The following is a 26,608-nucleotide window of genomic DNA, read 5'->3' on the forward strand; positions in this document are numbered from 1 at the left end:
AGAAATTGACAGATGTTGTTTTATACTTAAAATGGTTTAACAGTTACTTGTGCTTCGATCCATCATTACTTTGAAAACAGGAGATGTAATTGGTCCCACAGCCTTATTATTTGTAACTCTCTTCCACAGCCTAAGGGAGCTGCTTTTTTTTGGAGGTTTTGGGGTTTGTTTGTTTGTTTGTTTTTGTTTAACTTGGGTTATTTCTTTTGTTTTTAAAATAAACGGTTCCATTAATTTTCCCTGTTAAATCAGGCTTCTGGAAAAATAGTCTCTCTGGTATCTGCCTTTGTAAGCAACGTTTAATCTAATATTCTTATGGATTAATTGCTATATACCTTCTAGAATAGGGATGTTATACATTAGACCCAGTTATTTTGAGGACTGTAAAATAAGAGTTCAGTAAATAACTCTTATATGATTTCAAGCTCATTTTGGAATTTTTCAAACAATTGGCAAATACCATTTCAGCTCCAAAATTTACCAGACTGTTCTACAATAAATTCTGCATGTGTGGAAGTGTAATGCGTTTAAAAGTTTAGGCCATTTGCCTGTGCAGGGGAAGGAATATGGAAGTCAGTGAGGTGCTTAATTGTTATGTGTCAGGATTTTTCCATGCAGGTTGCTTTTGTGTGTGTGGATTGAGCTGAAGAACTATTTTAGAGTTATTTTAGTATTTTAGTGGCTATTTTAGAGTTTTTAAAGTAAGAAAGGTGTGTTCACAAAACAAGTTTGGGTGGAATAGTGAGTGCATTTCAAATTCACACCCTAAATTATTTTGCCTGTGGAGACATGCCTTAAGTGTTCCCAGGAAGTGTTATATTTTCTGCCAGATTTATCCAGGCTATCAAAGAGCTAAATTTTAAGAGATGAACGTGTTAGAGGTTATTTGAAAAGTGTGTGAGAGTCATTTAATTCCTCTGGGTGTCCGTGAATGCATATAAACGGAGAAATTCAGAGGTACATATTTGGATGACTCGAAGGTGAAATTTTATGCACAAAACCTAACTTTCTGCTGACAAATATCCAGGCTTGGTCTTATGTAAGAAATGTGAGGTGATTTTAATGGTGACTTGTAAAAAGCATGATCAAAATCAAGTTTGAAAGTTTTTGTTGCTGTTCTGCTGCTGGGAATTTTGAAGTGTTTTAGTTGTTGTGTTTTTTTTTTTTTTAACCCAATAGTTTTACTTGCATATGCAAATACCGTTAAAAGTATTTATACATACAGATATCCATGTAAAAAGTAAATGGTTGCGTTACCTGCTGCACAGAGTTTTGCTGATGTTAACCGAGCTGGAGCAAGTTGTTGGATTATTTCAGTTAGCACCAATCTTTATTTGATCTTTTATATAAAATGCTTGGTTATGATCTCTCCATTCCCTCTTTCCACATTCTCCTACCCACATGGATGAGTACTTGAACTTGTTATTTTTATTTCCAAACCCAGATTTTTCTAAAAGCGTCAAATGTTGACATATTCTGGAAGAAAGCAATGATTTAGGGAGTTTAGAAAATTTTTCTTTAAAATGGTTACTCTTACGTGGTATTCAGTTATTATTTTATGTCTGTTCTTGTTTCTCTGGATCCTGAAGTTGTAGGGACATGGAGAAAGAACTTAACTTTTGAAAGGAAAAATACCCTTGAAAATTGCAGACTTCCACCTACAGGCTGATTGAACGCTCTAGTAAGGATTTTTCTTTTTCTTTTTAGGGATGTCTGACAGCATATTATACTACGCTATTTTTTTCTTGTTTTAGTCTTGTATTTGTTTAAAGAAATGAATTATTTGTATTGAAAACTTATTTTATTATTAACAGATCTAACTTCTTTGTTTTTCTCTACTGAAGAGAATGAAACTGAGAAGTACCCATAACACTGTTTCTTCATGAGTAAATGCTCTCAATGAAGGACTTGCACAAAATGAGATGAGGTCAAAATAAATCCAAAGGCAGTGTACTATTAGGAAAAAAGAAGTCATCAAACCAATGCCTTCCTTTGCATCAGGCAGAAATTCTGAAATAAGCTTGTTTTCTAGAACAGTTCTGTTATTGGATCTTACTCAGGTTGTACTTCATGTTTAATCAATCTACAGTAAATGCCAAAACATTTTTAAATAAATGGGCGTTTTGTCAAGACCAGGTGAATTCTTGCTTCCCTCCCCACCTTTTTAATTATTTAAATTTTTGAAGCAGTTTGATTAAAATTATTTTAGGTATTAGGAGCCACAGATGACTTTGGGTACATTTTTCTGAAGTACTTTTGGAAGCAGTTTGATTAAAATTATTTTAGATATTAGGAACCACAGGTGATTTTGGGTACAGTTTTCTGAAGTACTTTTGGAAGGTCTGAGTTTATATATGAACTCTGAGCTGCTGCACTGTCTGTGCCAGCAGATAGTGTGAGGGATGTTGAATACCTCATAGTTACTTTTCTTTGATAGTTAAAAATTCTAATGTAAAAACAGCAAGAAAAGTACAGATTCCTCATGTTTTTCCAGGAAGGAAAGGAGACTGAAGGAACATTTCCTTCTTTAATGTTCAAGAGCTGCTCAACTCCTAGTTTTTCCGTTTCTTTCTTCCTTGTTCTTAGTAAAGAATTGGAATTTTTAACATGAGGTCAGTTTATAATGGTTGTAGAGACTTCTGAAAAGAGTGTTTGAGCAACATAGTATGTGAATGAACTGTTAGGGCAGAAAGCAAAACATGAAATACCATGGGAGGAAATTTTTTTTTTAAGCCGACGGAGTGCGTGATTGAAGAAAATGTGAGTTCTGTGATCCCTAGAGCTGACTGGTGTCTTCTGTCTTGTGTGTCAGTAACTGAACTGCTCTGATTAACTGTGTAAAGGCAAGCTTTTAAAATTATAAGCAGTATGAGTTTCAATATGAATTGAGCACGTGCAGAAGTTGAGCTGCACGTTTAAGCATTCAGTTTTCTCAGAAGGAGCTGAAAATTGAACATCTAAGGCCATAGTTCCCAGTGTTTTTAGGTGGAGACAGAGTGATTGGAGGCTCACTTTTCTTCAACCAAAAGTAGCAAGGTATTTTCAGCCAGAGGACTTCCTCACTTCTGTCAGTGTCTGGCTGCAAAAAGCTTATGCTGTCAGGAGGGAAATGATAGCACAGGTACAGGAACAAGTGGCAGGTAAAATGATACTTCTTGCAGCAATTGCAGCTCCAAGTGATACTTGGAAATCAAAGCTTTCTGGTCCTCCATACAGTTCTTGTCTGTATGTTTGGGCAGTAATGAGAAACTGTGTTTGAAGAAATTAGTCTAACTTTTAAAAACACGCTGGAAACAATAAGTGACAAAGGAAGGCAGATGATGTGATCAAGGCAAACAGAAGACAGGAGCTAATTATGGGGAATGAAAACAAGGACTCTATAAAATCTGGAAATTGATCTGGAGGTTGGAATTCCTAGTATCTAAGAGCATTCCGTAGCAAAATCTAGGGCTATAGGGCAGGATTGTAGCTACTGTAAAGTAGTGTATGTGATTGTTACATACTGGAGCAGACAGCAGGTATGGCAGTGGGTCATCTAACTATGATTAGCTGCCACAGAATTGCTTGGGTAGGGATCTGCTGCTGTCTGAGAATACATCAGTGCTTGCAGCCTTAAGTGGTGTTTCTCCCTAGTAATTGTTTTCATTTTTTCATGACTTCCCTGAGTTGTCTTTTTGTAAAATGTGAGTTCACACTGCAGCTTTTCATAATTCTGGAGCCCTTAGTCCTTCATGAATCTATTGTAGAAAACATACATAACTTAGTGCTCTGTTAGCCATGCACATTTGGTTTATTTGCCATTTGCATCAGTAGTTACTGTAGAGGATGTATGCAGAAGGATGCATAAGCCTTGTTATCACAGGAAAATAAAAATCAGAGGAAATTCTGATTACATTGATTAGCTCATAACATATTGCCTGTGTTTTAATAATTTAGTAGCCACTTCAGCTAGTTTTACTTTGGGGAATAATATTACAAATAAATATAGTTATTACAGTTAAGTTAGTTTGGTGGTAGTACTCTACAGATAAATAGTTTGATTGGATTAAATATGCTGTGAAACTATACTCTTAATTCACTGATGGCTGTTTAGACAGATGTAAGAGAAAAGGACATGTACAGTTTTGTTCATGATGGACATCTTGATCAAGGTAACATATGATGGCCAGGTGTCATTTTGCCACAAAATTGTGACTTTTTTTTTTTTTTTGAAGCCTCTTTGAAAGAAGCTGAACTTCTGATCTCGAATATCCTGAAGTATTGATTGGGAGCTATTAACTTCAGGAGCTGCTGGGATAGGAACAAAGTAGAGTTGTGCTTGGGAAGAAATAATTGGGGAGGCACATCTTTCAGGTTGTGGGGAAGCAGGTCATAGAGTATTCACTTACTGTGAGCATATGTGCTGCTTGACTTGTGTATTTATATCTTGTAGAACGTGTTTAAGTTTATTTAAAATTGTAAAAAAGTGAAATTGAAGTCAGGGTGGGTGGGTGGAAACAACCAACCACTCTGTTCCAGGGTAGAGATCAGGCTGCTGATCATAAGCACACCAAGTGCAAGGTAAGGCTGTAGTCACTTTAACAACAGAAAGTAAAAGGTCTGAGAAGAGTGACACTTCAAAGGCGCAAAGGTTGGGCTATAAGAGAAGCAGAACCCTATTACAATAAGAAGACAACTAATTGGAAAAAAACAGCCCTTTTATGTCTTTTTTTTTTTTTAATTTTAGGTGTAACAGTAAGTTTGTGGAGAGTATGCAGCACTCTAGTTAGACTACATTCTTAATTAGTGAAGAGCTTTCTGATCTGTCTTTTTAAACTATGATTTCTAAGAGGTAGAACTGACAGCTCCAACTCTACTGTTAGGCAGAGATCTTTCAAATGAACAAACATGGAATAGTAGCGGGAAGGAGTGTGTGAACTCACACACATGGGAGTGTTGAAGGAGACTGTAACGTACAAATGTTTCTGCTGATTAGAAAAATCAGTGGTTACACACCAAACTGAAGAGTTCAATCTGATTAAGCTCTTAAGCATTTTAATTCTCAAATTATTTTTCCCTTAATAGTAGTGTTGTGTTTCCAAATTGTACCTGTAGCTGATTGAAATACCAATAATTTTAGAATGCAGTTGGTGATAGTTTTCATCTTCTGAAATATTAAACTGGAATTCTAAAGGCAAGCAGACTCCCTAGCATCAGATTTAAAAATAGCATCACCCTTGATTTTGAGATGGTGGGGCCCAGTTCAGCGTTGAATTCACTTATAGAATAGTTTAGGCTGGTAGGTAACATTTGATCCAGCCTCCTGATCAGGCAAGGCCAATGCTGGAATTGTCCTTTCCAGACTACTTTTAAAATGTTTTCAAGAATGGAGATTGTACCATCTCTCTGCTTAATGCATTCCTATACTGGACCACACTCACGGCAAAGAGTTTTCTCCCTACGTTGATATATCTTGCTGAGTCTTGTCTGTTGCCTCCTGTATTTTCGTTTAGCATAGATTAGCTTGTCTCAGCCGAAGGGCTATAGTAGCGCTCGGCTGCTGTGATTGTCTAGGTTTAGCTCTGATTTGTGTAAAAGCACTCTGTTCAGGGAATTAATTGTTTTATGTATTGGTTGAAATTCTTGAAGTGACTCGTTCAGTTTTAATAGGGACCAGAAACAGGCAAAACCGTGACATGTTTCAAAGAGTCTCTTTAGGAGTTTGAGAGCCTACATGTAGTATTTTTAAATAACTTTGTTAGGAATAAACAGAACATACCTTGAAGCTTTAGACTTGTACTAAAAATAGGAAATTGAAAATAACCATTGGCTTGAATATATGCATTTGGTTGTGAATGGCCGTAGTGGGATGCATGAGGCAGAACTGAATTTTGCAAACCCACACTAGCTTTTTGTTGGTTATAGACATCTATATTTGCCTTGCACTAGCAACTAATGTAGACAAGTTACAAATGTTTGCTGTTGTTTTCCCACTCACTACGTGTTTTCAGGGCAATCTTTAGTTGATCTAGAAATAGCAGGAAACGGACTTCTTCAGTGTCACTTGTGCAAAAGTAGTAGTTGATGCAAAAGTGCATCAACTGCTTTGATTGTGCGGAGTCTTGTAAAGAACAAAAAATTACACAGTGAGAATAGTAGATTTTACATGGTGTGAAAGATAAGCATTCTGGTCTCAGGCAAGAGGATGGTACACTCTTAATGGTTTGCTGACGTTGACAAGGAGAGACTTTGCTCCTTTCCCTTAGCCCTGATTGCATGGTGGTGGTACTTCCCTGCCAGTTTGGGTTTATCAGGCCAGCATGAGTGATTTTGGTCCGGTTAGGAAACTGCATCTTTTGAGCGCAGAAAAGATCTGCTATGATGTAGCTGATCACCTTAGTTGAATTTATCTTATTTGCCATGTAAATTCTGGCTGAGATGCTGAAGTAGCAGGCAATGAAGAGAATAAAGGTATGCCATTTTAAGATCCCGTTTCCTTTCCCAGTCCTAGTTGAGAAGTACAGTAGGATGCATTTGTTGTCAGCTTCCAAAAACAAATGGGTAAATGAATGTGCTGCTCGGTCTTGGTGAAGTTCAAGTGTTGTTCTTTGTTCAGTTCTGTTAGGTAATTGTTAATACACTAGAAAACATTCATTATGTCAGGGTACCCTGGCCTTGAATTTGACAGCTCAGTTCCAGTGGAGGCAAAAATTTTAAGTTGTTGGTACATTAGCCCCCCCAATATTGTAGTGACAGACTACTAGTAGTTTTGAAGGGGTTCCACTACCTGAAACATATTTTAGTGTTGCAAGTAGTAATTGCAAGTAACTAACTGTATCACAATAATTGGCGCTTAATTGAGAGACTGCTTGTAATAAAATCATGCTTATTTACAGCACTTTTGGCACTGCCATGTCACCTGGAAAGTCTACAGTTGTTGCAAGTCTGTCTTAACATTAGGGCTGATGGTAAAATGTCTTGAATGTGATTGTTACCCACACTGCAACTGAAACACAGGCTTGTAATTCTACTTGCAAGCCAGGGTTTTCCTGTTAAGTTGAGGGAGGTGGAAGTATTCTGAGATTTGGGCATTTGCTTTCGCATGTACGGGACTTTTCAGTTTCGGTTTATGGCATTAGTACATCTGGGGCTGTTGGTGGTTCTCCTCCTTACACCAAATTTGTTAAAACTAATAGTTTTGTCATTATAAATAGCTTGTATAACAGTTTCCATATCTTGAGTAACAAAAAACATTCTTGCCAAACATGTATCCTCATTAGAGTGGATCACGAATGTTTTATTAACCTACACCATCCATAACCACTGAAGCCTGTCGGAGTGAGGAAGGACAGATGACTTGTTTGGAGTTAATACTTAGATGGGTTCCTGATGTGATCAATTGCTTTTAGATACTACCAAACAGACCCTAACAGAGGTTAAGCCTTTGTAGACCAATACAAACCTTTTGGCATTTATCTGCCCAGAGAGTGGCACAGCTGGCATGGATGTCTTAGTAAATGTTTCCTATTTCTGGTTGTTGAGAATAGTTTTTCTGTACTGGTAAAACTGAGTGGCAGAGAGACAACATGGCTTGGCAAACACTTTTGATAAAGCCAAAATTGCTGCCCTCTCTAATTTCAGTTCTTTGCCTCTTGCTCCTGGTCCAGTATTGCCCCCTCCCTTCACTTGTGTTGATCCAAGAATTCATGTGGCTGCTGAACAAACCAGCTCATGGAGCTGATTTTGTTGAAAAAATTGTATTTAAAAACTAAGTGTGTTTATTTTCCAGGCTGTTCAGACAGATTTTTTTCCCTGACCTAGTTTGATTAACAGAATCATAAGCACTTAAGCTCTCACAGCAGAGAAGGCTGAGTAGAGGTGGAAATGAGTGACCAGGAGCCAGATAGTTGATGTCTTTTCAAGTAAAACTGACACCAAATCACATTTGAGGAAGGTAGTTGAACTGATGGTAGTATTTGATTTAAGTTCTCTCTCCAAATTTAAACATCCTTTAATGATACAGAACTTCAGCATATGGAATAATGTGATGTAAATTTTAAAGCATAGCTAAGTATTTTTAGGTATTTCTTGATTAAAAATAGATTGATCTGCACTATAAACTTAAAATACCACATTTCTGTAATATGGAATAGTAAAATACACATTACAGATTACTCTCATCTCTTTCTTTGTGATGAACTCTAAAAGACTAAATGTGCTGTAGTTGTTTCTCTGCTGAAATATTATTAGTAAACTATGTTAATCTTTCCTACATTGTCGTATTTCAGAGCTAGAGATTTTTGTTAGTCTGGTTTGGTATCTGAAAGATCCAAGCTGACAGTGGCCTTGAGAATACTTTTCTTCCCATGCAAATGAGAATGTGCTATCTCGCATCAAAAAGTTTGGAAGAAACCCATGTTTTGTTTTAGAAACTTCATAAAGTAGCAAGCAAGTACAAAAATTCTAGGCATTTTTTTTTTTTGTCTGCTGAAAGCTCAGGTGAAAAGCCCTTTGAGGTGCTGGGAGTATCATCCTTTCCCCTGTCTCTATGTCTTGCATAACTTAACGTGGAAATAGCAGCTCTGAAATCACAGCAGTGAGCAGTTTTTCTTACTTGGCTCAAGAGAGTAATAATTGTTTCTTGACAATAGTTTTTTCTTTAATCTCTTAGTGCTGTTAATGAAAGTTTGATATAGATGAAGGAGGAAGATCTGGCAGATTGCACCATTAATTTATAATTAACTTTCAAGTCAGTTTTTTTTAAGTCTGGCAATACGTAAGTGTTTTATTGATATTTTATTTTCAGGGCCTTGCCGATTGTAATAAATCTACTGGAAACTGCTTACTCTGGAAAAAATTCATAGGGAGTATTGTCTTGTTTTGTCTTTAGTGTGTATATGAAGCAGAATACTAAAAGTAAGCTTCCAAGAGTTTTTAAATAACATACCTGAAAAATACTTTAGCTGCAGTTGAACAATCATTTCATTATATTGTACTGTGTAAAATCCTGCAACAGAAAAAATCACTGGAGTTTATGAGGTAATTTTGGAATGTTAACAACTTTAGGTCTAATATCTTTTCTATACTTAATGTATTAGATTTTTTTGTTTGTTTGTTTCTAGCAAGTATTGATTTTTTTGGTGAGTTTATGGAATAATCTTGTTAATCTCTTCTGTTGCTAAAATCCTGCTTTTTGAAAGTTGCCTTAAATTCTGCTGCCGAAGTAAAAATCTTTTTAGTTTGAGGAAAAGCATAGAGGGGTGTTGTAGGGTTTGTGTTTTATTTTTGGTTTTTTTTTTTTTTTTTTTTTTTTTTTTTTACTAAAGGCTTGAAGAAGTTCAGTGATGACTTCAGATACAGTTCAATATATAATAATTTGTCCATTAGTGAGATTGCGTATACTCAGGCTGAGACACCTACCTGTAGTCTGTCTGGATCTGATAACAGCTTGCAGTTAAAGAGCATGCCTGCCACTCCAGAGCAAACTGATGTATAAAACCAGTGCCTGTTTGTGGTGTAATTGCCTGTGCAAGTTTTTCCCTAGCATTGGTCTGAGTTCCTAACAAATACTTCCTGCTTTATTGCTGTGTATAGGCCACAGTTGTGTATGGGATCATCAAACTGATCTGTGTTTCAGAAAACAAACAATCACAAAATTGAACTTTTATTTATTGTTGGTCAGTTTAATCCAGTTTACCATGCCTTCCTTCAAGAAGGGTGGCTGCATTTCAGTGGGCAGGATTTGTGGTCAGAATAAAGAGTTGGGAAGGGTGGGATGATTGTAAGATACCTTTGCTGCTGAAGAAATTACTTGAGCGAGCACCTTAATTATGTAATATTGAATCTAAATAATTTTAGGGTATCTGAAGTGACAGTTCATGAAGGCAGCTCAGATGTGTGCTTTGAGTTTACCAGTGCATACAATGCAGGGAACTTAGTGGAAGTATGTCACTGTTCACGGCTGTGAGGTGTACTAATGTGAGGTCGAAGAGGGTGAGAAGTAGTGTGGTGTAGTTCACTGAGCAGGGCTGTGCAGGTAAAGATATTCCTTTAGTACATGAGGATCTGAGAAGCACATGTGAAAGCATTTGCATTTGGGTTCATGGGAGGTAGAAGTAGTACTTCCGCCCTGCCTCGTCTGATTTATTTTATTCCTTCATTGCCCTTTCATTACTCTAGGCCACAGAAGGCATGATTATTTATTTTATTGTTCAGTTTGCACTAGGTGATACATGTACTCTCCTGGGTTTTATATTTTCCCTCATTCCCACCCCCTGACACTGAAACTGTTGGTTAAGAGTGCTCTTAAGTGTAGTATTTTATAACTGTATGCATATATTTAGAGTATATCTATGACGTTTTGAGTGCAGATTAATTCACGTAAAAAGAACTGAGTAGTTACCCTATACACAGCATGTTTTAATTCATAAATATATCCAAACAGATATCCTAAGTAGAGGGAAGATAATGTAATATTGTTTGTCTAAAGTACTATGTGATAGTAAGCACAATTACAAACTAATAACATTCTTCTAAAATGACAGACTGTCTTGCTTGTTCTCCCATGCTTTGCAGTTTGAAAATTTTCAGTAATTTTTTTCCCCTCCTGGAATCTGGCATGGTAGCCAGATGAGCTTAAACATAGTCTTTGACAGCAATATAACTGCTTGAATAGACTGCCTAATTTAGAGAATTATCTATGTGCTTGTCTGTCACTGATGGATATTGCCAAAATAATGGAAGAAAAATAGGATATCTTTAAATAAAGCTACTTCTGTGTTCTGTAGGCAAAACAGGAGCATTTTGAGTAGAAATTTTTCTATACTTCTTTGTCTCTTCTTTGTTGCTTGTTATGAATTCTGGATGTATACACTTTGGCTACTGGAAGTAAGTATTGGCTGATTTAGGCTTATAGGCGTGAAACTTCTTTAAAACTTAGTGTAAAGAATGAGAATCTTGTACATAACTTCATTATGAAATGCTTAGCAGAGTTTATTTAAAACACAAATGTATGTGCTCTAGGGCACTGCCATTTTTTGTTGTGGTTTTTTTTGGGTTTTTTTGGGTTTTTTCCCCAGTTAAGCAAGTATGAGTAGAAACTGGAAAGAACTGCAATGTTTTTGCTGTTCTTTACTTGTAGGTTTTTTAAAAAAATCAGTGTTTGGTATTTCTCATTCCTAATACTCCTTATTGGTCAAAAAGAGGTGTTAGTTTTGTTATTTTTCCTGTATTTATTGGTGATCTGTTTAGCATTTCATTGGTCCTCTTATTATAATTATCTGATTCTACACATGCACTCGTGCTTGTACAGCATTACCTACTCTACAGCTCAGGGAACTAGTTAGCTGTAATATTACAAGTAATGGAAAACCATGATGATATGAGGGCTGGCGAGCACAGTGAAGCAACGCTGAGCAGTATGCATGGAATGGGCGGCATGGGCTCGCTTCAGTTCTGCAGCGCTGTGCTCCAGGAGGGCTGGCGGGGTTAAGTATGGCTTTGGACTCAAGGTGTTAAGCCTTTGCATTAAGTGTAGCTCATGCATCTCATAGCTTGCCACGGCAGTGGTTGATTGCCCAGTCTGGAATGTGATCGTCTGTCTGTCTGTCTGTCTGTGGCTGGACCAGGTTGACACTACATTTGCTTGGGTTGTGTTACCACACTCTCCAGTGTTCCCTCTTCTGCAAAGAGGGTACAGGGAGTTGTGGCAAGGTTTCCCTCCTTAGTGTGATGCCAAGTAAGATCTGTCAAAGTTAGCTTAGGTTTTGCACAAAAGTCATTGTGGCTTTGGGAGATGAGCTTTCTCTGGAAACAGTTTAACTGCTTTAGAGCTGTGCTTGCTTTCTTGTATCTAATTTGGAGACAGAGTATTTGCCCGTTTAAAAAAAAAAAAAACAAAACACAAAAACCTGAGCTGGCTGCTACTTAGTTTCTTTCCTTTGGATAAATGTTCTCTGGACTGGGCTTTTTTTGCAGCTAGATGGTTTTTGTAGGCTCTTCTAATGAAAAGTATGAAAAAATGGGAAAGATTTTTAAACAATAGAAACAGCTAGCAGGATTCAGAAGGGGAAATGGGGACAGAGAAAGAGGGACGTGGCCTGGGGCTCTTGGAATCAAACCATTGCAATAAGACAATCCAATATCGTGTTTTTATTTATTAAATGGAAACTGTCTGATATTATGCTGTCTTCTTAAGAAAGGCTTAACTATTCTTTGACAAATGAGATTTAGCTTATGCCACTTGTGCCACTGCAGGGAATATTCTAAAACTTTTCATATAGAGTTAACTAGTTCTGACAAATTGATCATAAAATTCAGAAACACACAACAATAGGGGCTGGAAGGGACCTCTAGAGATCGTATAGTCTATCCCCTCTGCTAAATCAGGTTCACCTAGAGCAGGTTGCACAAGAATATGTTCAGGTGAGTTTTGAATATCTCCAGAGAAGGAGACTCCAACCTCCCTAGGCAGCCTGTGCCACTGCTCCATCACCCTCATGGTAAAGGAAGTTTTTCCTCATGTTGAGGTGGAACTTCCTTTGTTGCACTTTGTGCCTGTTGCCCTATGTCCTGTCACTGGACACTGTTAAGAAGAGTCTGTCCCCATCCTCTTGATACACACCCTTTAGATATTAGCATTGATAAGACCCTCTCTGTCTTCTCTTTTCAAGGCTAAACAGACCCAGGTCTCTCAGCCTCTCCTCATTAGAGAGATTCTCCTATCCCCTAATTATCTTCATGGCCCTCTGCTGGACTCTCTTCAATAATTCCTTGTCTTTCTTGAAATGGAGAGCCCAGAGCTGGACACCGTTGTACAGTACTCCAGATGTGGCCTCATTAAGGCTGAGTAGAGGAGTGGATAGCCTCCCTCAACCTACTCGTCCCACTCTTCTTAATACAGCTGAGGATACCATTGACCTTGGCCACAAGGGCTCATTGCCAGCTCATGGTTAGCTTGTTGTCCACCAGGAGCCCTAGGTACTTCTCTGCAGAATTACTTTCCAGCCAGCTAACCCTGAACCTGTATTGGTGTCAGAGATTATTCCTACTGAGGTGCAGGACTCTAAACTTGTGTTTCTTAAACTTCATTAGGTTCCTCTCCACCCAGCTTTCTGGACTGTCCAGGCCTTGCTGGATGGCAACACAGCCTTCTGATGTATCAGTCACTCCTCCAAATCATGTATTGTCAGCAAACTTGCTGAGGTACACACTGTTCCCTCATCTGGGTCACTAATGAACATGTTGAACAAGACTGGGTGCAGTACTGACACCTGAGGAACACCACTGGCTTTTCACTAACTTTTGTACTTTGCAATCCTAGCTGCAAATCCCATGCAATATAAGTTGATGAAAATGTATAGGATTTTTTCTTTTTTAGCAAAGTGAAAACTGTGTAGTTTACTACACCTCAGAGTACTTATGAATATGAACAGCAGAAATGGTGGAAGATGATTATTTGGGAAAGGTTTTTCTTACACATAGGTGCTAATGTAAGCGGAGCAATAGCAGTCTTGAGACAACAACTCAGGTTTAGTTTCTTAAATGTAGTTTTTGGAGCAACCTTTGAATTGCCATTAGAAATTGTCAGTGGCATTTGGCTATAGTCGTAATGTGAAGATGATGGATCATTTGCACTGTGAGAATTAACTCTGTCCACTGTGAGTGCACTCTTCTCTTCCTGCCCTTGTCCTGTTTTTTTTCCCCCCATACTTTCTTCTGAGATTAGGAACAGAAAAACAAATATCTCTTACCACAGCACATGTGTTAATAAGAATGTAATTCTGCTTTTATGTTCAGCTGCCCAGTAACATACAAATGTGGTTCGCTTGATTTGAAAAACTGCTGCTCAAAATCAGAATTCATTAATAAATTTTATGGATTTTCGTGATTAATGTCTTACAAACATGCATCTAGGGCACTTTACTTTTTTCATAACTATAGTTTTTCTATAACTTTTATGTTCACATGCTTCCTTTCCACTCAATGCTTTTTGTCTTACTGTGGACTTGACATTCGAGATGTCATTTCTAACTTGTTTATACATATTTAACTTAATGCGCTATGTATATCCTACTCACTGCTGCCCATTAGTATTACTTTATCTAGAAGAACATTTTCTTGCTATAACTTCACATAAGCAACGGTACATTTTTTCATTTTCTATAATTTATTTGATATCTTGAACATTAAGTTGTTGTCTATGTAGTGCCCCAAACAGCAGCTTGAAAGTAGTGCAAGTGGAGAGCATTCTTATAAGTCCCATTTGTTTTCTTATGAATGAGCTCCATGTTCATAAGTTATGCTGTTTTAAAAGGAAATGTGTATCTTCTTGTGAAGTGTTATTTTTCTTACCATTTTTATACAACAGGTAATGACGTTCACTACTGAAAAACTGAGTAGATTGGATTTCTTTATTTGATGGGGATATTTCTCAGGTCTTAAATCCTTGTTTGTGGGGTTTTCTAGGGGCTGTATTTCAGCTCTGAAAGATAGAAATTCTTCTGGGTTTTGTTTGGTTTCTTTTGTTGTTTTTAACGCAATTATATATGATTTCCATATAGATCTGCTTTTGATAAGCAGGGATTATCTGGCAATTTAATTTTATTTAAGAAAGCTTTTTTTAAGCCTGAGTCATTTGTTATTCTCCAAGAAAGTAGAATAAGAAGGGCTGTGATTGGTGCAGTATTAGAGTAAGTGAATATAATCTGTGGGATTTTTTAATGGGATATGCTACTTAAATGAAAATTCAGCTGGCAATACTTATCTTTTAAATTCATTGTTACTTTACCCGTATCTTTTGGCTGAACCATAGCTGAAGTGATTTTGATGTTGTGTATTACTTACAAATTGAGATTCTGTCTTTTGTTGTTTAACAATACTTACTCTGTCTAATTTATTTCCACATAATGGGATATTTTTCCACATCTTTGCCTTGCTTAGTTTAGCATATAATTCCATGCATTTTCTATTCTTCATGATGCTTTTTTTGCTGTTTTCTGATCAGTATCATAGTGCACTTTAAATCATTGATTGTCTTTACCATGCTCTAACATGAATGCTCCAGGATTTTAAAAAATGTTACTTTATTTTTTATCTCTTGTAACTGCTGGTGTTATGGCAAATGAGATACAGGTAAATTCTGCTTACTGCTTGAGGCGTGGAGGCAGAACAATTATGTTTGACGTTTTACTCCGAATTTAGCTCCTCATGCTGGTTCTCTGTCCTCTCCCTCTGTGTAGTCAAATGTTTGGGGATTATGTGAAACTTATTTATTTGCTTTAGCTTTTTTTCTCAAAAGATAGCTCCTATGATTTGGGTTGGCAATTCTGCCATTTGTGCGATTCATTTTCATTCTAAATCTAAATACCCAACAGTTTTACTTACAAAATGTGATTTAGTGTCTTGCATAAAAATGGGTGTCAGGATCTCATAGACTATTGCCTTTTGTTCAAGGTAAATGTGTTCAGTGTAAATGAAGGTGTAATATAGAGAATAAACAGGGTCTGTATTGATTTTCCACCAGTCATGAAAGCCTGACAAAACTCAAATCCAACATGTACAAGACTGCTGAAAATAGAGTTCTGCCTACAGTAGCAAAGAGCTTTCAGTAACTTGGATAAAGCCACACTCATGACTGTCAGAGGAGCCGTGGTGTGGGCGGGGGAGGTGACACTGGGCATTCAGCTTCAGCCCTAAGAAGACACCTCTGTTCATGTTTACCTACCCTGATAATTAGAAGGGCCGGAATTATTTCTGCTCAAATTGATTATGCCTGTGTGAGAATGTATTAACTCTGGGCAAATGGATGTTTCAGATCACAATGGCTATTGTGAATTGTATTTTGAACTATTCAGTGACATACTGTGAGTTGCTACAGTGCAACTCTTGAGAGGGAGCCAGTTTGTGATGTAGTGGTTTTGTGTCAGGATGCTGTCAAAATAGTTGTTGCCAGCATAGTTGCAGCATACGGTTCTGGATTTTGAGAAGTGCCAAGCAGATTGGCATATTCTAGCAACACATTTGGATTATAATATAAAAATGCAATTTCATTGCCAACTGTCCTGTAACATAAAAATGAAGCACTTGGTACTAGGAGGGTGATCATTAAAAGTGGAATCTGTTCTCTTTGCAGTCAGCTGAACAGTTTGGGTTTTGGTAGAATACTTGAGAAAATAGCAAGATCTCTTATTCTAGGTGTCTGAAAACTCTCTATGTCTGAGTTTCTAGAACTTTTTGACACTTGAGTGGCTGGATTGGAGGACTGTGCCTGGGATACCTCTCCACGCTTGAAATTAACTCCAATTGCTTATTGTAGGAGTTGGTATCTTACTGAAGAGAACCCCTCCTGCAAGGAGGGAAAAGTTGGTCTGCCATGAACATAGCTGTCCAAAAATTAATTTACAAGACTGCTTGAAAGGATTCCAAGGTGTACCTTTGCAGTGAGAATCTTAATTTGTTCTGTTCCACCCTTTTAAATGCATTAAGTACCTTTCTGTAAAGAGGCCTTAGAAGTGCTTAAAGCAAATGTGAATGGTCTCACTGATTTTTTATTAAAAAGACTGTTTTCTGATGTCTGTCACTTAAGTCTGGTGTTTGGGGTTTTTTTGGTTTTTTTTTTTTTGTTTTGTTTGTTTTTTCTGGATTGGGATGTTATTGCAAGTGTCTTATTGAAAGGAATTAAATGAATTGGATATGAAAGGTATTAAAGAAATATCTCTATACTAACTAACTGCACTCCTCTGTAAGCAGCAGTGTCAGATTTGGTAGTATTAACGTGACATTGTCTCTTGTAGTGTAATCATGGGTCAAACCGGAAAGAAGTCTGAGAAAGGTCCAATTTGTTGGCGAAAACGTGTGAAGTCAGAATATATGAGATTGAGGCAGCTCAAGAGGTTCCGACGTGCAGATGAAGTAAAGGTATATCATCTTTTGGTTCTATTGCTTAAAAAATGGTAGAAGATTTATTTTCTTCTAAAGCATGGGTTGTCCTGCAATTAAAACCAGCAATAATGATTTCACTAAGTACTTTGTTGTCATACTGAAAACTTTTCTTAACTATGCTTTTGTAAACAGGGCTGATACATTTGTATGTCATTGAATCAGACATTCTTAGTATCAGAAGAGACTGTGGAAAGCCATTATAGCAACTTCTTTGGCTACATACTCTTTCTAATTCTATGTAGAATTTAATTACATACTAAACCTCTCTGTGTCTCTATACATGAGAACATGGTTTGAGTCAAAGAAAAAGATAATGAACTATATTGAGCCTCACTGACATTTAAACAAAATTTGGATGGGTGAGTTTTGAGCACTTTTTTTTATCTTGTCTGGTTTTGTTAATTTTTTTTAGTAAATGTTATAATGCCTTAAAATGCTAGCAGGTGAATTTAGTCTTCAATTCATTTGTAATGTTTACAATTGTGATTAATTTTTAGAGTATGTTTAATTCTAATCGTCAGAAGATACTGGAAAGAACTGAAATATTAAATCAAGAATGGAAGCAACGTAGGATACAGCCTGTTCACATCATGACTTCTGTGAGCTCATTGCGCGGGACCAGGGAGGTTGGTTAATATGTGTTGTGGTAATTCCACTTACAAGGCTGTTAGCACTTTTTTGTTTATTATGGAAAGTTGGTGTTTCTTTATCTTTTTTTTTTTTTTTTATTTCCCCAGCATGATGCAACTTGGTGACTAAGTATTTTTCATACAAGAATTATTTATTATTTATCAGTCATACAACTTCTGGAAACCAATAAATATGTTGCAGGCTACCTAGCTTTGAATGACACGAGTGAAACTTCTGTATTTCTGATAATACTTGGATCATGCTGCAGCATCCTATAACCAAACTGTTTTGTCTCACTGATGTTGGGGGTTTAATCTTGCTCCTATTGGAGGTGTCCCCCAGTGGTACAAATGAGTAGTTACTTTGGTTCTTACTGAGTTAAAGCATGTGAAAGCTGTGAATATTTAATTAAAGTCATTTAACCACAGAGATTGTAAAAGGAGTTAGTTGAGGTGATGCACCTTCATGTTGCCCAAGAAGACTGGATGCTGAATCTATGGAAAACACTTCCATGATTGTGATGCAGTTTGAGCACCTAAGCTGTCTTTCTTGTTGGTAGCTTGAACAGTGGTCTGAGCCTACTCCAATTTGCTGTATTCAGCCCAGGTTAATTTATCTTCTTTCTCAATTGCTCTTTAGGCCCTCCTGCTAACTAAGCCAGTTTGAAGATGTCTCGTGTTAATACTCTGACAAGCTAACTCTTTCCAGTAGGATGAGAATGAAAAGACTTTACTGTGAATAAGTTAAAAAGCAAAATGAAAAAAAAAACCACTTTTGTCTTCAAGGCAATTTATCAGATTTTCCATTTGCTAAAATATTAGTGGGGATCTGGGGGAGTGTGTGTCTCAGATGTGCATTTGTGTGCATGCATGTTCAAATGCTAACAGGCAAGGACCTTTGCTTGAGTATTTTCTTTTAAACGTGAATAAATATGCAATTACTCATGTACAGCTCTATGACTGTTATATGGCACTGTAGGATCAAAACTTCTGATAATTATTGACACAGGTACACATCCAACTTTCACATTTGATTTTTGTTGGTAGAAGATCATTCCTCACCATTCTTCTTTCTTTTCTTCTTCTTCTCTTTTTTTTTTTTTTTAGCTTGATTCACTATTCTTTTATGTTAATTTCCTGCCTGAATTGATAGAGCACACTAATTACTGCATTCAAATCCCGTCTCTGTCTCATGAATCAGAACTCTAAAGCTTGATTTAAGATTGCCATAATTTATAGTGAGAGAGGTGGGACAAAGCAATGGTGAGGGTTTTAAAGATTAATTTAAAATATTTTTTCTTAATATGCTGAATTTCTTCAGAATTGCATAGGACACTGGCTAGAAGTGTTAGTGGAAAGGTTTTGTGAGGGCCTCTGTGTTTGGCAGGGCATTGCTGGTGACATAGGTTCTCTCCAATGGTTAGTTCAGTCAGCGTCAACTAGAGACCATAACATGTCCTGGGCTAGCCTAATAAACATTGAGCTGAGTTCCATACCAAAACAGTGGGTCAGTGTAACTGAGGCTTAGTACCAAACACTTTGTCATTTTGACATAGATCATTTGTCAGTCTGAGACTTCTAGTTCCAAAACCAAAAATAATTATCTTTTTGCTTTTGTATTTTTCTTTAAAAATACATGAAAAGCATGCTAGAGTGCTGCTAGCTAGGAAACTAAAGATTAACCTGAAATGGGAATAAAGCACTAGCGTAGGACAGTCTTGAGTATTCACATACGCAGCAGAAATCTGATTCATTTGCTGCAGATGAAAAAGAAAATAAATAGATCTGGCTTCTGTCATTCTACTGGGGTACTGTCTCTGTATATTGTTCGTTACATTACTTTGTGTATTTCTTTAGAAATGTGAAGCTCTGTTCATCTTTCCCTTCTGGAAAGGAGAAAGATCTTTTGTCTCCACTTCCTTTTTTCCTTTCAGGTAGCTATGATAGCTGTTCTAAACTTTTTTTTTTTTTTTTTAATCTACCTCCAAGTCCACTTTGTTGTACTTTCACTAGCTTTGTATGTTCCTGACTGCTTTTGTTTGTAACTTTTTTCCAGAGCTCTTCATACTGCTGTCCAAGTATTTGAGAAAAGTTGATCTGTGTTTGTTAACTGTTGAATAGATGCAAGAATAATGTAGAAACTGTCTGTATTTCTTTGGCATATTTGTCTTGTAGGAGGCTACATAAACCTCTGAATCTCAGAGTTGAAAAACTCATTGTGTCCAGAGTTGCATATTAAGAGTTAATTTTCATAATAATCAAAGGCTTGAGGATAGGATGAAAGATAAACAGACAACAATAGGGAACCAGAGCAGGAATTAACAAGACATATGGAGGATTTATTTCCATATGATGTCTTGCTGGCATTAAAGTAGATTTTTTTTTTTTTTAATTTAAATAATACATGATTTCTGCAGTGTATTGATCTCAAGCCAGGGGAATTCAGTTGCCTCTCTGATTGCTTGAGTAAATACTCCTACATCAGTGTAGCAGCAACAGGTACTAAGTCTTTTTTGAGATACAAAATGTAATTTGTACTCTAGCTTGAATAGTCTGAGTAAAATACCATCACAACCACTTATTAAGTGGGGAAAAAACCCATCATGATCTATTACTAAAGGTACTGACATAGAAATAATTCTTGTGTCAGTTTTCCTGCTAAACCTGTTCCTACAATTATGCTAAATCTGATGCGTTTTTCAAAAGCTGATGTGGATAATTTTGACAAACACTTTGAATTATGTACATTGTAGAGTACCCTTCTGTGACTTTTTTTCCTTTTGTTTCTGATGTTGCTGTGTTTTGTAACCTCTTATTTCAGTGTTCTGTTACCAGTGACATAGATTTTCCAAAACAAGTCATCCCACTGAAGACTCTCAATGCTGTTGCTTCTGTGCCTATAATGTATTCTTGGTCTCCCCTTCAACAGAATTTTATGGTAAGCTTACAGTGCTAGGAGGAGAAAAGTATCGAGAAAAGAGAGGGGTTAATTTTAGAAATAAACCAGTAAAATTTTAGAAATAAAATTTTAGAAATAAACCAGTTGCCAGTTAACCTCCCTCTCTCTTTGGGATTGTTAATAAAGCAGTAATAATCAGAAATAGGCTTCTCCAAATAAAATGTTAGGAGCTAGTGTCAGCATCTTGAGCCATTAGTGCAAAAAATCGTTGAACAAAGATAGGGTTGTGTGTGTTTTATTATCTGGTTAATGGTAAATGTGCTAAAGCAGTGAAGCCAGTTAGTTACCTGTTGCAGATTGTGAAAACAGCAATGCAGAAATGGTCAATTGAAACAAAAATTTGAAATTGTTTGAAATTTGAAATTGTTACTAGGTAGAGGATGAAACTGTTTTACATAACATTCCTTATATGGGAGATGAAGTGCTTGACCAGGATGGTACTTTTATTGAAGAATTGATCAAGAACTATGATGGGAAAGTGCATGGAGACAGAGGTGAGCCCAGACACTCAGGTATACTAATCACTTCTTCCTACATAAATAATTGTTGTCAGTAATGCTTGTTAAGGCCTGATGCTTGATTCTTACAGTAGTATCTCTAGAATTCTTACATTGTGTAAACATCAGGTAATACAGACTTCCTTATTTAAGTATACTGCGTTGCATGTTCATAAGGCAGCATAGTGTTAAAGAAGTAGTATGGAGAAATTAAACACATCAGCTTTTTCCCTAGGTCATACTGTGATTCATCGTAATGCCTACGTGCAACTTGGAGAAGTTCTTTGTCTTCAATTTTATTCTCAGATCTTTGAGATATAATAGTATAATGTCCCTGCGCGTGTCCTGTCTAGAACAAAGTGACAGCAGTATGCAAAATTCTGTGATAATGTGATAATGCAAACACTTGCAAATGCCTTTTCATAGAAGAACCTTCTGTGCCCTTTGAGTGAGCTTTCTTTAAGAAAATTATTAGCTATTTAAAAACTTCCTTTTTATAAGCTCTATAAGCTTATAGAGCAAAGTTATATCCTTCTGTCGATACGCTAGTGTGTGTGTGCGCGCGTGTGTGTTCTTAGGTGTAGTTTGCCTCATATACTGTGTGGGAACTAGACTACATGCAATGTCATCTGTCACTTAGTTTGTTAAAGTCCCAGTGAAGTAGCAACCTTTCATTTACTCTGTGTGCCCACTTGGAACTGGGTTATACAAGCCTGAACTTCATAGTTGTAAAGGTTTCTGACTGCTCTGCTTCCACCTTCACAGAAATCTTAACCACCCCCCCCCCCCAAATGGAGGGCAGTTTCTTAAAATTGATTACATTCCTGTTAATGCTGCAGTGACTGAGAAAGAGTACTACATTTTTGAGTACATTGTGTGCCACTCATGGAGGTTAAGCCTGTGATTCGATAATAAACGCTACTCAGTCCTACACAAGTCTTATTAATGCCCTCAGGATAGCTGGTGCCTTTATGTTGCGTGAGGAACATGAAATATTTTATGAGGTTTTGCCTTTGGATATTTTTACAGATTTACTGATCACTGACATCTTTGTCAGAGAACTGGTTATTTCAAAATGGTGACATTACTAGTAAATGTCTTCTCTTATTGATTTGATTTATTATTAATAGGTCTAGCTTTAAAATTAATCTTGTTTCACCATCTTGAGTCCCAAATTTATGGTGGCAATTACTGTTATTATGGGTCCTTCAAAGCTATGTATTGAAAGTAGATGGGTTTTTTAGTCTCCCAATAACTAGTATTATTGTGCAACTCTAATGAAATATAAATGCTGTGGGAATCTGTAATCTAGAGACATTGCCATGTAGGAGCCAGAACTGTAAACTAGGTCTGTAATTGCGCTTTTGGGAGAGAAATTCATACTAAGCTGTGTGTATTTTAAGAGTTATGTTTAAAACATCCAAATGAATTAGCTGCCTTTTTTCCTTTATTCAGGAATAAAATTATTGGTTTCCTTCCAGCAACTATAACCTTCCAGTTATAGTTTGACGTCCAACCCCAGTCCAAGTTCAAAAGGATGGTGATAAGCACTACAACTCCCATACAGTTCATAGTTATTTTTTGAAAGTAACAGAACTCTGTCAACACTAACTATGATTTTCCTCTTTGTGGAAATACCTTATTGTCTGTCTGTGCCGCTCTCTGAATTTCATAGCAGAATACAAGCTAATAAGCAGATATACACAGCTTTGTACCCTTCAGATGAATTTTCCATAGATAACTATATTCTTATCACCTTTCCTGTGGAGCCAATGATGGGGAAATGCATGCTATGGAACCACCAACCAAAAATCTCTCTGGACACCTTCATAGACTGTTTGCATGCATTTCCGAGCTGCCAAACTCAACCATGCTGGAATTGGGATTCTGGCGTAAAATCACTTGAATAATCTAACTTGAATAGTCTAACTAATTTTTTTTCATCTTTCAAGGAAGAGATATTTATTTATATCTACCGGTATGAAGCACAGGGATTCGGGAAAAGGAAAATTTCAACAAGTTTCCTTCTACCCTTCGTAGCTGTTCAAAAGAAATAAATACTGAGTATTTTTAATTCTTCTCAGTTCATACATTGAAACTAAGAGAGAAAAACACAAAATTGTTTTTTCATAAGTTACAACATTTGCCATAATGTAATTCAAGTGTTGGGGGGTTAAAAGTATTTGATATATACTTTCTGCTTTTCTGTTCACTCCCAATTTTGCTGAATTTCAGAATGTGGATTTATCAATGATGAAATATTTGTTGAGCTGGTCAATGCACTTGGTCAATATAGTGATGATGATGATGATGATGATGGAGATGACAATCCTGATGAAAGAGACGACAAGCAAAAAGATCGGGAAGGTAACAGGATGGGTATGTCTGTCTGCGGACTTAAAAACTAAAACAAAAAAAACCCTTTTCTTTAATCACTCAATAAATTTATTCAAACCCTTCTACTTGATAGTTTTCAGGTAGTATCATTTTCTTCAAAGTTTCTTTTGCCATTTAGTTCAAGAGTTGTACAGAGACTAATATGAAAGGTGCTTTTGCCAATTTTTGTTTATCTGCTTACTGAGACAGTCCAATGCACCAAAAATCAGTTGGGTATCTGTCTATTAATGCTTTGCTACTCTTTATGAAATAAAATATTCTGAAGCAGGCAGTGTTCTAAATGGGCATCTCCATCTGCTGGTGAAATAATGATTTCTCCAAATTTTACTAGTAAAGTTTTCTCAGCGGGGAAGATCACTTAATACAGTTTAAGTTGTCTGTAATTTAGAAATAAAAAACTTTGCTTCTTTTTTTATTAGGATTTTGGTGAAGTCTCCTTTTCTTTTGAACACCTCTTAGAAGTAACGAATGAGCAGAAATATAATTTTTTTGTTTTCAAAATATTTTACTTCTTTGACAGAGAAAGAAAGCCACCCACCTCGGAGATTTCCTTCTGACAAGATATTTGAAGCCATTTCCTCAATGTTTCCAGACAAGGGTACAGCAGAAGAATTGAAAGAGAAGTAAGGATTTCTTAGGATATATTGTTCTGTTATTTTATGAAACAAAGATTCTTTGGCTTTGCTAAATATTTGTTAATTAGGAATGGTCTCGCTTGCAACTTGGTTCTGTGGCAGTTGCGTAACTTCTGCAAGTGATACTTGAAAGGAATTGGCTGCTCCTACCAAATGAGTCAAACAAGACAGAGGTTTTTATTAGACCTCTTTTTAAGCCATTGAAAAGTGGATGCTTGCGTGTGTCTAATAATCTGTTAATTTTTGAGGTGGTAAAATAAAAGCTTCTGTTAGAGAAAAGGGTCTCCTGTTTAGAGCTAGCAAGTAATTTATATGAGAAGATGATGGTCCAGAAAGTAAATGTATGCTTTCCTAGCCAATTCTATCTCTCTGATAAACTAACTTATCTCACTGACAGGATGGCCTTTCTAGCTGCAACGTATTTCTTAAATGTTTTTAAATTTGTCACTGAAAATGGAGTGGTACTGGAATAAAAAATTACTTTTTTTAATATAATGAACACATTTTGTTTCTTTCTTTTAAGATACAAAGAACTGACTGAACAGCAGCTTCCAGGAGCTCTTCCTCCTGAATGCACACCAAACATAGATGGACCAAATGCTAAATCTGTTCAGAGGGAGCAAAGCCTGCACTCTTTTCACACACTCTTCTGTAGACGCTGTTTTAAATATGATTGCTTCTTACATCGTAAGTACAAATATAGTGTGCTTGTATCTCTTTCTTTTTCACAAGTCAGGAAACTTAAGTGTCATAAGATACAATACAGAAGGAATGAAAGTATTAAAAATAAAAGCACTAATGTCGCTGAAGTTTATGAAAATGATTTGTCCATGTTGACATTTTGCAGTGAAAACTGTACCTAAAAAACATGAATGTACTTGTTTGTGGTAGTTTGTTATCCTTTTTGCATTTAGAAGTTTATATAGAATTCCTTGCTTGGGCCAACCTGTAACATTACTTCTCTTCTTATAGTCTTCAACAAAACTACATTGTTTTCTACAATTGTTTCTGTGTTACACTTTTTCAGTTTGTCCATGGAGAATGGAATGTATTTCTCCATAAAAGTACCTGGTTATTCATCAAACTCAATTCATTTTCCAGCAGGAAGAATTGAATATCCATGAACAGTATTATCTTTTATTCCCTCAGGTTACTTTCTAGCCCCTTGACTTGTACCTGGTAATTTGAAGAAAAATGTTTGACAGCTGAGTTTTAGAAACTGCAATATCCTTTCCACTGAATTACTTTCATGTTGTCCCATTCTTTTGTGGGAAGGATTTAACAAGAGTATTAGTAATGTTAGTTTCCATTTGCAAAGTGTGAACAGTGAGAGAGATTCTGAAGTGCTACTTGAGAGAATTCTTTCTCTGACAATGGAGTCAGATGTAAAGGGGAACTTAAAAGTCAAATGTGGAGTGGTTTTGACTTGTAGATAAATATTATGATGCCCTCTAGTTGAAATTAATTTTCTCTTTTGACTTAACTGCTCGTTTGCATGTCCCACTGTGAGTGTGCATGCGTGTTCATTTAGAAATCTCTGTGCTTTGTCAGCAGCTCCTCATCCAGCACACATGCAGTCTGCCTGCATTTGTACCTCATACTGAAGATTTTACACAGTGCTGCTGCTTTTTAGTATCCCTTAGTTGCCTTTCAGTTTGAGGAGGAACTTGAGTGTTTTGAGTGTTTTGCAGATGGTGGGAGGCAGGGATGCTTTTCCTGTTCCTAGTTTCTTTAGCATTTGTGGTTTTTGGAGTTAGGTCAGTTAGTTTCACTTTCTCCTTGCATTCTATTGGCAGGTCTTTTTTGAAAATACACAGAGAGGTGCTCTGACTTCTGAATAATATTTAAGAACTGTAGGTTTCTGGAGGTGTAGCTGCTGTCTTGTCCAGCCTCCTTCAATATGGTGTGTTCTGGGAAGCTGCAGGTTTTGTATAGAAGTATCTTAGTTTCCTGTATGACTCATTCCAAGAAATGCTGTGTGCAGGCATAGTCTGTAGGACAGGGAAGTGAAGCTGCATGCTACCTCTTGGCAAATTCATTTGTCTAGTGGTGGTTTTATGAGTTCTTGACACTCTTGTTAGTCTAGCAGGGAGATTGAGTGCCGGTCTAGTTTTACTACTTCAAAAAGATTTTGTTTTTTAAGTTAAGAAGAAAGCATTATCCAGATATAGTGAGAACAAACTTTTTTCAGTAGCACCCAAGAATGTTTTAGGTACTTCTGTAGCAGTGGTTTTAAACCATTTTTCTCACTGATTTTATAAACTTGTAGGAGTTTTCCACTAAAAATATGGGCCACTCTAAAATAAACATATATTTAATTACTTACTTAGTTTATATCAATTTGCCTTTCATAGTCTTTTTTGAAAACTGTTAGAAGTAGAGCTGAAAGGATCCACAGGCTGCATACTGGTATCTACTACTCTGGGGAGCCTAGTATTATCAGTCCACAATTTTGATGCTTACTCTATGAGATTTCTTTTTCTCTTAGTGTTGTGAAGGACCAGTTCACAGTGTTGTTCATTTTGACGTGTTCTTAAGTGCCAGATTCAGCTAATGACAAAGTCCAGAGTC

General features: G+C 36.6%; 1 protein-coding gene across 7 annotated transcripts in view; it reads left to right on the forward strand.

The window, feature by feature from the left end:
• The window catches only part of EZH2 (enhancer of zeste 2 polycomb repressive complex 2 subunit), a 52,373-nt gene that overhangs the window by 5,817 nt on the left and 19,948 nt on the right, over positions 1 to 26,608 (forward strand). For 3 of the 7 annotated variants that reach the window (XM_054058702.1, XM_054058700.1, XM_054058701.1), the window contains exons 2-8: positions 16,773 to 16,896; positions 17,418 to 17,546; positions 20,371 to 20,487; positions 20,882 to 21,020; positions 23,241 to 23,384; positions 23,923 to 24,025; positions 24,561 to 24,724. In XM_054058702.1, coding sequence (XP_053914677.1) covers positions 16,780 to 16,896; positions 17,418 to 17,546; positions 20,371 to 20,487; positions 20,882 to 21,020; positions 23,241 to 23,384; positions 23,923 to 24,025; positions 24,561 to 24,724 — 913 coding nt within the window. In that variant the 5' untranslated portion in view covers positions 16,773 to 16,779. Of the gene's footprint in view, positions 1 to 16,772; positions 16,897 to 17,417; positions 17,547 to 20,370; positions 20,488 to 20,881; positions 21,021 to 23,240; positions 23,385 to 23,922; positions 24,026 to 24,560; positions 24,725 to 26,608 lie in introns of those variants that run through there. The other 4 variants (XM_054058698.1, XM_054058699.1, XM_009568462.2 and 1 more) reach the window with 4 other exon arrangements.

This window comes from Cuculus canorus, chromosome 2, assembly GCF_017976375.1.
Source record: "Cuculus canorus isolate bCucCan1 chromosome 2, bCucCan1.pri, whole genome shotgun sequence".
Lineage (NCBI taxonomy): Eukaryota > Metazoa > Chordata > Aves > Cuculiformes > Cuculidae > Cuculus > Cuculus canorus.